General features: G+C 49.3%; 1 protein-coding gene across 3 annotated transcripts in view; it reads right to left on the reverse strand.

Moving 5' to 3' along the window:
* PKD1 (polycystin 1, transient receptor potential channel interacting) overlaps positions 1 to 14,534 on the reverse strand; it is an 85,108-nt gene that overhangs the window by 18,420 nt on the left and 52,154 nt on the right. For 2 of the 3 annotated variants that reach the window (XM_021411057.1, XM_021411055.1), the window contains exons 15-22: positions 10,839 to 14,461; positions 9,700 to 9,849; positions 7,471 to 7,614; positions 6,220 to 6,499; positions 4,764 to 4,980; positions 3,555 to 3,705; positions 2,705 to 2,857; positions 366 to 510 (exon numbers count right to left, since the gene is read on the reverse strand). In XM_021411057.1, the coding sequence (XP_021266732.1) occupies positions 366 to 510; positions 2,705 to 2,857; positions 3,555 to 3,705; positions 4,764 to 4,980; positions 6,220 to 6,499; positions 7,471 to 7,614; positions 9,700 to 9,849; positions 10,839 to 14,461 (4,863 nt within the window). The remainder of the gene's footprint in view (positions 1 to 365; positions 511 to 2,704; positions 2,858 to 3,554; positions 3,706 to 4,763; positions 4,981 to 6,219; positions 6,500 to 7,470; positions 7,615 to 9,699; positions 9,850 to 10,838; positions 14,462 to 14,534) is intronic. The other variant, XM_021411056.1, reaches the window with a different exon arrangement.

Below are 14,534 nucleotides of genomic sequence, written 5' to 3' on the forward strand. Positions count from 1 at the left end.
TTGCAACCAGGAAGGCGAGCATCTGGAAGCCATTTCTGCTATTCACTGTTTATGAAAATGACAATTCCCTAAAGTATTAGTGAGTTTGCTAACAACTCTCATATTTAAATAGCCACAGAGACAGCTGCCAAAGCCAGGATAACCCTGGGAAAAGAGTAGGGAGAATAAAGCAGTGGGGGTGCCATGCTCCAAATCTTAGACACTATTTCCCTAACATTCTGAAAAGGCATGAGGCAAACCTCTAATGGCTTCAAGCCTACAGAACTTCCCTCAGTCTGCTTTTGCCCAGCAACCTGAGCAGGGAGACTTGTGCCCACAGCAGTACCTGGTCAAATATCATCCATTCTTGCATGAACAAAACTGACCTGTGATGTTGAGGATGTTGTCAGCGATGCCAGTTGGTGTCACGGTGCCCTGGGTCATTTCCCCTTGCAGAATGGTCATCATGCTCTCCAGCTTGTTCAAGGTCCTTGTCAGGCAGGACTTGCAAACCAGTTCCTTGCTTACCACCTGCAAAGGAAAACACAGTCTGATTCAGCAGCAATGCTCAGAGGCAAAGACAAAAGCAACTGGGAAGTTCAGATGGCTCAGTCCTCCAAAGACCTGAGAACATTTGTTCAAACACTATTTCCATTCTGGAAGTAACCCCTGCTCTTTCCAGCCCCAGGAAGGTATCTCTAGAAACCAGAGTTGCTCTCTCCACACTGAGGGATGCCAAGAATTTGTTGGTGTCTCTGGGAACCTCCCCTCATGTAACAGTTTGCCACTGTACAGGCAGGCATGCGAGGAGCTGATGGAAGATGCATTAGGATTGAAAGGGCAACAAAGAGCACGTTCAAATTTCCTGAAGATCAGTTGTAAGGGTCAAGCATGTCTCCTGTTGTTGCATCTCAAGAGCACCCCTTTGGGGCCACTATTCCCGCAAGGAGCTGTACAGGATGCGTCCATAAACTTGGCTATCTTCAATGGAAGTAAGATTTGGCCCTAACTGAATCCACTGCAGTATCCAAACACTCCTGTAAACTGTGGGAGGGATTCTGCCATTCAGGCATGATGGATGGCCCTCCCTCTGCTCCCAGATGTGTCCAAGAAACAGAATGTTCTAGCCACGGCCTGGAGCTCCCAGAACTCTTAAGGGCTGGATGGGAGGGACTGAGGCAACACATGGAAGCTGTTACCACAATCCAGTTCCTAGTTCTTATTCATCTTTTCATTTTAATCATCATAAGATTCAGACGTGATTCACCATATGCTTTGGTGAAGAATCAAAACAGCATCTGCAGGTCTAGAACTCTCCTGTTTTTGCTCGTATTTTAAGCTATGAGAAGCAAAGATATTCTCTATAAATCAGAGTCAGCAAGACGGAGTGAGATATCCAGGTGGCTGGGAAGAAAGAAGAAACTACTTAAAGACTGAGATTCTCTTTCCCCCTCCAAGAGAAATTCATTTTCCCCTGTAGGTAAAACCAAAGAAGTATCAGCAATGATTGACATTTCCACAAGAAAGAAAACCTGTGAGTTCTGGGAACTGGGAACTCTCAACCATTCGGGAAATTCTAGATTACTGTTTTCACGAACGCTTCATTCCAATCCAGAGCAAACTAATCCTAGAATGTCAACTTTTCCCATGGAACAAGAATCCTATTTCTAGACTTAAGCTTCCACAGTGAGACCAAGTCACAAGGCAAGAGCATGTGTGAGAGACAGAAGCAAACCAATACGGCATCAGAGTGGGATATGCTGAACCCCAAATCCCTGAGCAAAGATGAACAGAAAGAAGTGATTTTTGAGGTTTACAGATTTTGAAACAGAGAAAGGATCAGCAGAACAGGGACTCTGTGGGTGGCATGCAGTAGTCTGTCCATCATTTCAGTGACCGCCCGTTCCCAGTCAGCGAGGTTGCTGACCTGGCTGGGGAGGTGATGCGCAACCAAGGCCAGGGTACCTGACTCCGCTCCCAAAAAGCAAAGGCTTGGAAGGGCGGGGAAGAAACAGCATGCCAGAGCAGACTGGCTGAGCACCAAAACCCAAGCACATTATATAACTGGGCTCTCTTCCCTTTGCCCATCTGAGAAAACACAGAAAACCACTCCTAAATCCAAGAGGCAGCAGCCCCAGCACCAGGAAGCTGAAATTGCTGACTGGCCAGGGAACACAGTGCTTCCAGTCAACAGCAGAGCAGAGAAGGGCTTCTAATCTTGTACTGTAGAAACAGGGCTGGAAGGAACATCAGTCCTTGGCTTTTTCCCTTTCTCAAGGCAGATCTGATTCTACTTGTGTTACTCCTGATGGAGACCAGCTTGTCGTTGGAGATTCTGTGCACCCGCCAGTAATTTATTCCAGCACTTCTCCAACCCGCTGAGGCCTTTCCTACAGTCTCCATCTGCTAGTTAAGAGAGCTACTTGCTAGCAAGCTGCCCTACCAGCACTGGTATGGAGAATAAGCACAGAGTTCCTAGGTGCTGTCTTCCAGCACACGAATACATCACCTTATCCATGCCTACTAGATCGGTGGCATGGCAAGGAGCAGAGCTGATAACACTTAGGACATCTCCACTGAAACCCTAGTGATGTCAACAAATGACACCTATCATCCCTGTGTGGTCTGCACACGGGAGAAAGGGAGACAGGAAAGCAAAAGAACTGAGGAGCATCTAAGCTACTCCCGGAAGAGCAGAAGGTTGGAAGTAGTGATAGGTACATACCGTGCACTGAGCCAGCGCTGCTGAGATCTGCTGGATATCATCAACTGTGTTCACGTTCAGTGAGTTCAGGGTTTCTGTGATATTGTTGCGAGTCCAAGTCCGGAGTTCAAATTCATTCCCAGTCTCAGGTTCCAGAAGCATCGACCGCTCATACTGAGGGGGATCAATGCAGGCACAGTGAGGAAATGCATCGGGTTGTTTCAGAGGCTGATGAGCTGTGCTGAACTCACCTTTCCTGCACTCTACATCTTCTTCCTGCCTGTTTTTCTCCCCAGATGGTGATCTAATGAGCTGGGTTTTCAGTAGAATTTTCTCAATTTCACAAGTGTGCTCCAAGCAATTACCTTAACAGCCTTGCACTTGACAGCTAAGCAGCACACCAGCGTGCGGTCCCTACCCAGCTAAGCACAGTGCCTATGCTCATGGGAATGCTGAGGTGGAGAAGGGTGGCTGCCTCAGGGAAGCATAGAGGAGGTGGAGAATTTGGGCCAAGATTTCTGTTTTCAAATTCAGTGTTTAAACTTGAGGTTAGCAGCAGAGAGGAAAAACTATCTGAAAATGAAAGCTGCATGGGGGATGCCCAGACCTTTGCTTTCCCTGGGACCACTGTTTTATCTTAAAACACCTTAGCTTTCTCTAGTCACTGTGCGTCTGCAGGTTGTTACTCCTTTTGATGCACAAAAATAACTCCAGCCCGGCTCTCAGCATGCAGATATGCTGATTTACACACACAGAAAAACTGTAGCAATAGTCTTTTTCCTACATCGTTGTACAAAACCTGGCCAGAGAACATAACCAGCAGTTGCAAGAGCTTCCAGAGGCCCCTCTTGTGCAGAGAGTGCTGCTTTACCTCATTTAAGATGGTGATGAGGGCCAGAGAGTACTCAATGACCTGTTGAGGGTCCCCCTGTTTCACTAAGCCCTGGAGCACGGTGTCAGTTTGATTGTAGAGCCAGTAGGAGAGGCTGGGGAAGCCCTCGGGTAAGCCAATTTCCATGGATCTGCCAAGGAAAAGAGGCATTTGGTTGAAGTGCATACTTTCAAACAGGGCTGGGGGGAGGGAGCAGAATCTGCCCTTTAGCTGGGAAGGAAAAGAGAGGGGAAACAGGTTGTTAAACAATAGTGAGAACATTACTAACGCCTGCCCTGGTAACCCAATCTGCACTACACGTAGGAGCTCCATGGGTCTGAAGTTTCTTAGATGGTGCAGCTCTGCGAAGGTGGAGGTAGAGGACACACGTGGGTGCACTGAGCTCAGAGGATAAAATCCAAGTTTAATTTGATGGAGCATAAGGAGCAGCTAAATGGGAGAAGCTGCACTACTTTTGGCATCATTCCCTGGGGTCTGAGGAACAGCTGGGGGATAGATTCTCCTCCACAGGCACTGCAAGACTGCACGCTCCTCCTCAGGAGGCCGGGACCACAGATCAGCCCCTGGAGAAGGAGCAGGCACGCAGCTACACCAGGAAGCACTGAGACTAGCTCAGGACACTGCCCGAAGACTCACGTGCATTTGTCACCTGCATGGAGCACACTGGAAGCCGTTGGATAACATATTTTACAGCCCTGCTGAGACTTGAGCTGCAATCCCTTTAACCCTATTCAAACTTATGTGCTCTCCACCTTGGCTACAGAACATCCCCCCCCGCTCTCTGCAGTGGGACACCAGGCCACCCACAGCACCAGTGCTTGCTGCTACCAACTGTCATTTGCTCTTGATGCAGAGAAGGTGGCAGAGCACAAAGAGATCTTCCAAAAATATGATGTCATGCCTTAAAATTGAAGTGACATCAGGAAATTCGGAAGGTCAGGAAAGCAATAAATTTTGGGGAAAAGTCTGCACTTTGAGAGATGATCCACGAAGACCGGGGCTGACTGTGGCAGCAGCATCTCCCTTTTGTTGAACCTACCCTTGCCAACAGCCTCATCTGGGAGGTGAGCATCTCACCCAGGATATGCTGAGCCCTTCAGGAAAAGGATCCAGCAGCTCAGGTAGGAGGCAGTGATTCAGGAACCTGACACTGTGTGCAGACCCAGCCCAGCCCCTCCCCAGCCTTACTGGTTAATGGCCACCACGGTTGCTCCCAGTTGGTCCTGAACAAGGACTGACACGGACACCACGAAGCCACTCTCGTGAAAGCCCGGTGGCAGGAAGGCGCTGTGCTCGGCACGGCTGCCCTTGTACACGCAGAACTCATGGTAGTGCCCAGCGCGGTGGCGAGACGCCAGCAGGATGTACACCAGCGGGTCCTCGGCGTTCTCCGTGTCCCGCCAGCCTGCAAAACGAACCCAAACGCACAGATGACTGAGGGCAGGGGCACTGGGGAGCTGCTGCCACCACCCCGGAGCCCTCAGCCAGGATGACTCCATCAGGCTGGGCAATGCTTTCAGGGCTTGCAGTGCAAAGCTCCGACTCCCTTTGTCTGCTCTTTAGGGGTTTCTGACTGAGTGTTTGGGTCCTATAACGTTTAAACAGGTTTGTGAGGAGCTCCTGAGCAAAATAAAAATGAAAGTAGCTTTGCTGGGGCTGAATGCAGCACTCACGCAAGGTCACAGTTTCTGCACAAATCCCTGCATTAGACAGAGCTCAGCGTGGCCGCCAGGCAGCTCAGCATTTCAGGAACTGGTCTAGGACAAAGCCTGCACAAAGGTTTCCTTGGAGCTCCCAGGAAATACAGGGAGTCCTGTGGGACGAGGCAGTTGGGAAATCCATTGTGTTTGCCAGAGAGCACCAGTGAAGGACTGGGAGCGTGTGGCTCCGTCAGGGCTCGCTGCACTGGACAGAAACCTGAAATTCCCACCACTCCAAAGATGTTCTGATTTCATGATCATTCTGCATAGCCCAGGCCAAAGTTCCAACCACATCACGCTGAATCTACCGCTGCTTCTCCCCCAGCCTAAGCTGTGCATCAGTGAGCAGCCTCCCCAGACCCAGCAGAACTCGTCATTTCCTCTGTAGCGTGGCTTCCCAGCATTTGTGCACAGAGAACATTAACCTCTAATCTTTTGGGGAAATAAGGTTTTCAGAGGCACTTGGCCCAAAGCTATAGACCGTCAGCCAGGCCACTTTTGCAAAGCTGGAGTCTTTGTTGCTGTCTCTGCAGCTGGTTGAGAAGATAACTGCTGATGGGAATATCTAACCCAAACGATAGAGTGGGCCCCAGTGCTTAGTCTTTATTCTTCCCAGATCTGTATGACTATTTTGGGCATGTATCTTCTTTTTCCAGCCCCAAAACACCACTTTCTTCCACAAGCACAGTCCTGGCCCAAATACTGCTATTCAAATACACAGGTTAGGTGTAAAAAAAGAACCTGTCTGCCATCGTGAGTTCTACAGAGCGCCTTAATTTGAGCACACAAAACTGCTCACGGTCCAAGTTTTGGGGAACGGTGACAGAAAGGTCCACTCCTGAGCTCACACCTCACCAAACAACTGTGGGAATAAGGGCAGCTGGTAACACACTGGGCACGAGAAAGAAGAACAGAGAGGGCTGACAAGTGCCCAGCACACTCACCTGCACACTCGAAGTGCACCTTTGCCATCAGTGCCCTGAGCGGTCCTTTGGGAGACAGCTGGCAGGATCCTCCAATGGGCGGCTGGTTGGGGAGCAGGTCAATGGAGGCAAACCCTTCCTCCCCTGTCGTGAGGTCCGTGATGTGAAGGGTAAAAGTATAGCCCTCCCCATCCTTCAGTGCCCCTTGCCTCAAGACCAGGTTCATTCCCGTGTCACCAGTGGAGGTAGTTTTTTTGTCCAGGATGAGAGACTTGTTTTTAAAGCTGTGCGCTGCCCATCTCTACAGAGATGAAGAGGGGAAAGACAGGAGAGGTTTTGTTTAAATCTGAAGTTATGTCCCTAAAATGTTTTCAGATTGAGTCTCTTATAAAAAGTAACAGATTTCTAGCGGGAGCGTCTGCCAAATTTGCAGTTGATAATTCAGCCTTAGTCTCGTGTGCTACAGCAACAAGAACTGGAACTTTTCCAAAATGTCTGATGGGAATATTTCCACTGTGAGATCTACTGTAGTCTCTGGGATTACATCACCCTCCGACGGAATATTTCATAATACAGAATACAAAACACAGGAAATAAATTAAGTACTGGTGGAGTCTCCACGGGATACCATGTTTTATGTGCTGTAAGCTGAACGTGTCCTGGACAGTTACTGTTAATAGCACAAACGTATAATTGTGATAACAAGTGGACTGCTGAGATAGCCAGCCAGAAAATGCCATGCAGGTACATGCCTGGCCTGCTGGGAGCAATACAGCTCAGCACTCACAATGAGACTTCCACTTCTAAGACCCGTTTCATTCAACAGGTTGCAGAGATGATGCTTAGCAGAATCTATAATTAGAGGAGAGCATGAGGGACTTAGGGAATCAGAACAGACTGAACAACCCTGCTTGAACCACCAGAATAACGTGTAACATGCCAACCAGCGGGGAGTACTGATCTCCTAGGGGAAAAAAAGAGGCATTTGTGTAAAAAGAGTTGTTCACTCATGGTCTTGGCCAAGACAGGACTTGACCTAAGGTAGATATGGGCACACACTGACGTAGGACTGATGGGCCATGTGCTCCACAGCCTCCAGGCTCCCTAGGGCAGACATCTCCATCAGGATGCAGCTGGCACAACCCTGGGGAAGGGCATGCTCTGACAGCTTGCCAGGGGATCTAGTCTTTCTGCTCTGTGCTGTCTGACTGTCCCCTTCTCCCTAAGGTCTACCAAACGCAAAGCAACAACCAGCATTGCTGAGCTCTTTACCCCAATCTTGGAGTCATTGTGACAGTTCTGGCAGGTCCCCTCCAGGTAGACATAGGAGCTTTTGCTGACTTCGTAGACAGACTGAGCTTTGCAGGAAACACACTCCAGGGATACAATTGGGACTCCTCCCCTCTTGATAAATACCTGGGAAAGCAAGAGGCTCCATGAGGAGATCTGAGATGCTGGGGGACAAGAATACAGACATCTAACAAGTAAGCAGACATTGCAGCACTTGGTTTTCAAGCAGGAGATGCTCTGCACCAGCCCAGTATGTGCTAAGGAAACAGCAGAAAGGGATCTCCAAAGGATTTCAGGTCAGACGTAAGCTACATCACTTTTCTTCACCACTAATTTTTGAGAGCCACACAGTGCCAAGCTGGGCCAATCCAGGAAATTCTGGGCTTACATTATTTACATTTTTTAATATAAATCATTTTCAAATTGCCCCTCTGGTACCCTGTGCTCAATTTCCAGCGAGCCCTGCTTGTCCTTTAGGGTGGCAATGATGCTACCTGAAGCACTTTGCTGTTCTGACCCTCTCCCAAAGGCTGTCCGCCCTACAAAAAAGGGATTTGCGCTGCAGCTTGGAGAAGTCTAAAAGGAAGGAGGAAGGCCTCCATTTTGACAGAGATCAAACACCTGGTGAGCACCTGCCCCGGGAATCAACTGCAACTCTCCTTTGTTCTCTGTGGGCCAAACTCTTGGCCTTACCTCCGTGGCTGTGCAGAGCCTGGCCCCAAGGGATTGCACCCTTCTGCAGTGCACCCATGAGCGTGGGGCCATGGGCTCCTGTCCTCAGCACAGAAGGCTGCTACATGAGAAGCATCTACAGCCCGGAATAACAGAGGGCTCAGTGCGAGCCAGAGAGCGTGAGTTTGCTGAGGACATTCTTTGCTGTGCCAAGCCAGCACCTGCTCCCTCCACGCTGGCCACAGAGGCTGTCTCCCCAGTTTCTGCTCTGATCTCTGAGCTTGGCACTGAGGCGTGTGCTGCATCTCAGGACCTGACCCTTAGGCTCTCAACTGCTCTCTGTGAGCGTTTCTGACACTGTCTATATCTCCAAGAGACAGAAACAACGGCAAAATTAGCTAGATGCAACTCCCACTATGCATCAAATGCTCTTTGCTCTGCAGATGGAAGAGCGACCTTTTCCAGAGAGCTGAGTATAACATCCCCATTCTTTGTCTGAAGTCCTTTGATCCCCTAGGATCCCCTAGGAAACAGGGCTGACCAGCATGGGACAGAGTCCTCTGCCCTGGCATAATGAATATTCCAAAGTCAAAGAAAGACAGCAATGAAGACATTGCTCAGTATGGCAGACTTTAAAAGAGGATAAATATTCCACAGCATTAAGCCGGAGTGCATTGAAGCTTCATTCATTCCTACGGTATTCGCAAATTTCCTATGAAACTGGAATCATTGTTTTGCACTCATGCATGGAAACCAGATAGTACGGAATGTCCTTGAAAGACTATCAATTTAATTTTTTTCTTTTTATCCTCCAGCTTTGGTTTAAAACCCAGGCAGTAAGAATTTCCACTTTCAGACTAACTGTATCTCTAATTGCCAAACACACCATGATGAATGTTACTGACATAAACCATAGCTGCTGTCGGACTGCAGATGCATTCAGTGTTAGGTTTAATTTGACATAAACAACGTGCACTTAAGAAATCCTCCCTTAATAACATCCAGAAGGACAGTGAAATTAAGGATCAGCATTTAGGAAGCTCTCTGCAGGCAAAAATCAGGGAAGAATTTGGTAATGTGACGTGTGAAGAGCCCAGGACTGCATACAGCAGTGGAACAACTACTGACCACGGGCTCCTTTGTGTTCTCCCACAGCAGATGTGCTGTTGCAGACCCGTGGTCCCAGGAACTGCAGCCAGCCCAGCGCTGGGTCATGAACACCAGGGCTGCACAATGAGACTAACCCCAGGTCTGCAGGAAGGAAGAAACGACAAGGACTTAGCGGGACAAGAAAAAAGTGCTGCGTAAGATGAATATAGCATGGAAACACCTGCGCCTGTCTCTGTCAATGACCAGGACAGGATTGCTTAAGTAGCCCCAGCAATGGCCTACATTCAATTTCCCCCGCATCTCTGTTGCAGTCACAACAGTGGGGCCTTCCACAGCGCTGAGCTGAACTGGTACTGCCTCTGGGATCAGGCTGGGAAAGCAGCAATGGGCATACATAGGCAGAAAGCAACAGAGTTCTGTGGTACGTACGGTTTGATTTGTTGCCTCGGGATTCATACCCTCCTTCCAGACAGTGAGGTTGAACGTATACTCCACATCTGCTTCTAATACAGCTTTGGGAATTGTGACATTTCCTCCCTTGGCACTGAAATTCAGAGAGCACCCTGCAGCCGAGCTCTGCTTGCAAGGAGAAAAGAACTTTCAAACCCTCCTTGGTACAGGTGCACATCGGGTTAGTCCACAGCCAAAACATTCAGGTCCACACAAAGCCCAGTTACCGTCACAGAGCTTTCTGTGCAATGCCACCGCCAGGGTGGGACAAACGGAGTGGTGTGTGGACGACAAAGCACATGAACCTACTCTTCAGGTTAGTATGAACACTCCTCTATTTCTTCCGAGTTTCAAGTTCTTAATTTATAGCAACTGATTCTTCACCAAATACTTCATAAACATTGCTAAACAACACAAACATCTCAAATTAAACTTGAAAGTCTCATCCACCCGTATTTCACATGTTTTCACTTTGCAAAGATAGAAAACAATGATCCTGTCCAAGGAAAATAACCCTGCCTTCAATTAAAATGTTCTCCTGAGGTGGATCTCCCATGAGAACGTGAAGGGCAGGCCTCTCCTGCCCCTTTTTTACGACAGCGTCACATCACCTCAGTGTGAGGGTGACAGGCACAGTGATCGTGGTTTGTGGCTGCTCCTCTAAAGTCTAACTGTTGCTATCAGACATTGAACTGTTCACAGAATAGCGACCAGAGCCCTCTTCCCTTTGGAGAGCAGTCAGCAGCTCTGTGATTCCTTCAGGTTATGGAAGATGCTGCACTGAACCTGAAGCAGAAGCCAAGAACAAAGGAAGCAGCGATGTGAACGTCTTTGGCTTCTGGTGCAAACACTTCTCAAGTGCACAGGGAGAGTGCACAGTGCTGAACTACAGCGGGCTGTATTGCACAGCTCCTCACAAAAACTTCTGTATCATCACTCTGAGCTGGAAACTGGGTAACATTTGCAACCCTCCTTCCCAAGCAGCTTTGTTAAAGATGCTCACAACAGCTGCCCTTGACACCATATCAACCCAGTTGCTAACACGCGTATCGTGCAGCTGACACGCAGTCAGAGCTCCCAAATGATCACCCCCCGTGGCTGCGCAAAAATGCTCTTACCTTGGAGGAGAACGTACAAGACCACTGGTAAAACAACGGAGTCTGTTCACCATCATCCAAGTTTGGGTCATAGGATTTCTCCCCATCCAAGATTAAGTCCTGAGTGTTGGACCATACACGGTATGATCCCCCGTCAATGATTGGGACCAGCTTACTCGGTATCATGGTCACATTGGCAAAGATGCTTTTGGACAGCGGAGTATCTCCAAAGGAGACAATAAAGACAAAGCAATAGTTCCCAACTTCCAGGGCAAGCTTTGGTATAACGAGCTGCGGCCTGTTCACATCAACGTTCGGCAGATGGATCCTGCTGGAGTCATCCAGGTGCAGACAGCTGGGTGCTCGGTATATCTCCCACAAGTGCTCTGTCTGATACTTGATGCACCCCCGGAGGTCGAGCTGTGCCTCTAGGTAATTCCTCTGGGACCGCTTCATGACCACTTGAGGGGGCAAGGCTAGCTCCACCTCCGGCTCCTCGCACTCCAGGACCTTGACGGTGACAGTGAGGTGGGCTATGAAGAAGCTGATGAGATTGGTGGCATTCACCTCCACCAGGTAATCCCCAGGGCTCAGGTAAGAATAGTTGGCCACTGCAACCCTGGTCATTTGAGTGGAAGAGCCGTCCCCAAAGGTCCACAGGAACTCAACACCCCGGCCACTGGGCATCACTGCTGCTTCAAACAGTGCTGTCCTGTTGACAAAGGCGTTGGAGGCAGTGAGGGAGACTTGGAGGATGGGGTCTTGGACCTGGATGGTTCTGGTGATATTGATACCTCCCAGGTCATTGAAGGCCCGGAGGTGAATCTCAAGCAGCCCTGCAGCTTCTGGAGTGTAGGAAACACTCTCTCCTGCTGCAGTGACCACAGAGCGGCCCTGCTCCTTCCACAGGGAGAACTGCCAGGAGAACAACACTCGGGAGCCGCTCCCCACCTGGGCACTGAAGCTCTTCTCCGTACCTGTGGGAATGCCTCGCTCGCAACAGTTGAGGAGCCTGATGCCACGGACAGCCTCCAGAACCGAGATGAGCACCTGGGCATGCGCAATGCTGATTTGGTTCTGCACGGTCACTGTCACCAAATAATCACCGCTCTTGGTGAACTCATGTGTGTACTTGGACCCATTGAGCACTACGGAGTAGTCCCCACTTATGCTCACCAGGTAACTCACAGAGGTACCCGATGACATCCTGATCACAAAGGTGACCTGCTCACCTGGCTCTACCACCTTCTTGCTGGCAATAACTTCCAGCCCTTGAATCCTGTCAAGCACAGAGATATTCCTGCTGGCTACAGCCCAGCTGATGTCATTTGAAGCATTTAGATAGACTGTGTAAAGCCCTGCTGTGGGGAACATGACTGCCACGGACTGACCTGTCAGCGTGCCATTTGGTACCTCCCAAAGCCAGGTCACTTCAGTCCCCTTCTGCAGCTCTCCTTCAAAGACCACGGTGGAGCCTGATGAGACATACCTACAGTCCAGTTCTGCAGTCCCTATACTCAGTTCCTCTATGACTTCCTCTACATAGACAGTAATTGTTGCATTGGTTGAATCCAGCTTGTTTTCTGCTCCAAGTACAACCTCCATAGCTCCAGGGCTTTGGAAGGAGTGTATGATAAAGGGTTCAGATGTAACGGGAGAGAAGCCATCCTCCAGGTACCAAACATAGGTGATACCAGTGCCGCTGGTTATGGTGGCACTTATGTTAACAGATGTATTAACAGCAACTGGGTTGGGGAAGGCATAAGGCTTTAGAAGACCAAGGCTTTCAATGAATTCCAATGTCCTGTTAGCGGTTGCGCATCCCAGCATATTAGTAGCTTTCAGATAGACAGTGTAGTTTCCAGCTTCTAAGACATTCAAGGAGAAGGTTTTCCCAGTAGATGTCTGCACAGCATTGCCGTCTTTTTGGGCTATCCAACTGTAAGAGATGTTTGTCCCCTCTCTCACCACTGCGTGCAGATGGAGTGTTTTGTTAGTTGGGAAATAGAGATCCTCCACCAGGTCACTGCTAGCCACCTGCAGGCCTTCGATCTGTTCCAAGACATAGACGTAGATGCTGTCCTGCAATGAGCTGATCTCGTTCTCTGCAGTCACAATGACATTGAATGTGCCCACGGAGCGGAAGGTGTAGGAAATTGTGGAGGAGCCTTGGATTGGAGTGCACCGGTCACAGAGGATCCAAGAGTAGCGGATGGCGCTGCCAGCTACAAGCGTGGCCACAAAACTCACGGAACCATTTAAAGGCACAATTGTCCTGCTGGCATTGATGGTAATCCCATGGAGCCGACGTTTCACTGTGACTTCCATCCTGGTTTCATTAGCGCTCACATCATTCTGGCCTGTCACACTAATAGTGTAATGGCCAGTATTGTTGTAGGAGTGGGTAGTGATTTGGCCAGGCTGGGTAATGCCATCTCCAAAGTCCCAAATGTAATTCACTTTGGTCCCATTCATGCTGGCAGAGAACAGATAGATCTGGTTCAGCTCCAAAACCTCTGTCCCATTATATTCCATCTTTGCTACCCCAACTGGTTCCTGGACTTCCACAAATGCTGTGTCATTGTTGAAAGAGACATTGTTGGAGACAGTCACTGTGACCAGAAAGACCCCTGTGCTCTTGTAGTTGTAGCTCACTTCAGTTCCACTCGACCTAGTGGACTCATTGTTCCCAAAATCCCAGCGGTAGCGGTACTGGTACGGGGGCACAGCACTGACCTGGAAACTGCACTCCTCACCAAGCCTCACAAACTGCTTGGAAGGGAGAAGCGTGACATTGACTATCTCTGGCTCCACACAGACACTGGTGAAATAATGAGCCTTGTTAAACCTGCTCGAGACAGTCAGGGAGAGGGGGAATGTCCCACTTCGAGTGAAGTTGTGCATCACTACAGGGTCCCCACTGATTGTGACATTGGATGAGCCATCTCCAAAGGTCCAATCGAAGATGTATTCATCGGGATTCCCTGTCACGTATGCAGTGAGCTGCACATCTGGATGCTCAAGAATGCAAGAAGTAGGGTCTATTTTGAGTACCTCCAGAACAAATATCCAAACAGGAACAGTTTGGGAGACAGAGTTCACAGGATTCACAGCTGTCACGTTCACAGTGCAGTTGATGCCCTTTGCGTACACATGTTCCACCACTGGCACCTGACTCGTCAGCACCTCCCCATCCCCCATATCAAATATCCAGGTGATACTGTCTCCTGTCTGCACTGAAGCATTAAGGGTTACAGCTGCACCCTGCTCTGCCACCTCATCTGCGGAAACATGGAGCCCCGTTATCTCTTCAAACACTTGGTAACACTCAACAGTCTCCACGCTGCTTATGGTGTTGTTTGCTGACACAGTGACGTTGTATATTCCCCTGCTGGAAAAGCTGTATGTCACTGTAGGCTGGCTCTCTGTCACCAGAGAGGACCCGTCCCCGAAGTCCCAAGTGTACAAGACACCATAAGGAGATGGCAGTGGAACAGCTCTGAAGGTGACCGAACGGTTTACAACTAAAACATCCTTCACTGTTTCTATTTGCACATCAACCAAATAACTGTGGATGCGAACTGGGGTCAAGCAGGTGAGGTTCTCAAACTGGTTTGACACTTGAACCACCAGGATGTAATCACCTGCACAGGAAAAGAGCAGAAAAAGAACAGTGGTGAGAGCAGTGCTTGTGCAACAGCTCTCTCAGTGCTGCAG

This window comes from Numida meleagris, chromosome 13, assembly GCF_002078875.1.
Source record: "Numida meleagris isolate 19003 breed g44 Domestic line chromosome 13, NumMel1.0, whole genome shotgun sequence".
In the NCBI taxonomy this organism is placed as follows: domain Eukaryota; kingdom Metazoa; phylum Chordata; class Aves; order Galliformes; family Numididae; genus Numida; species Numida meleagris.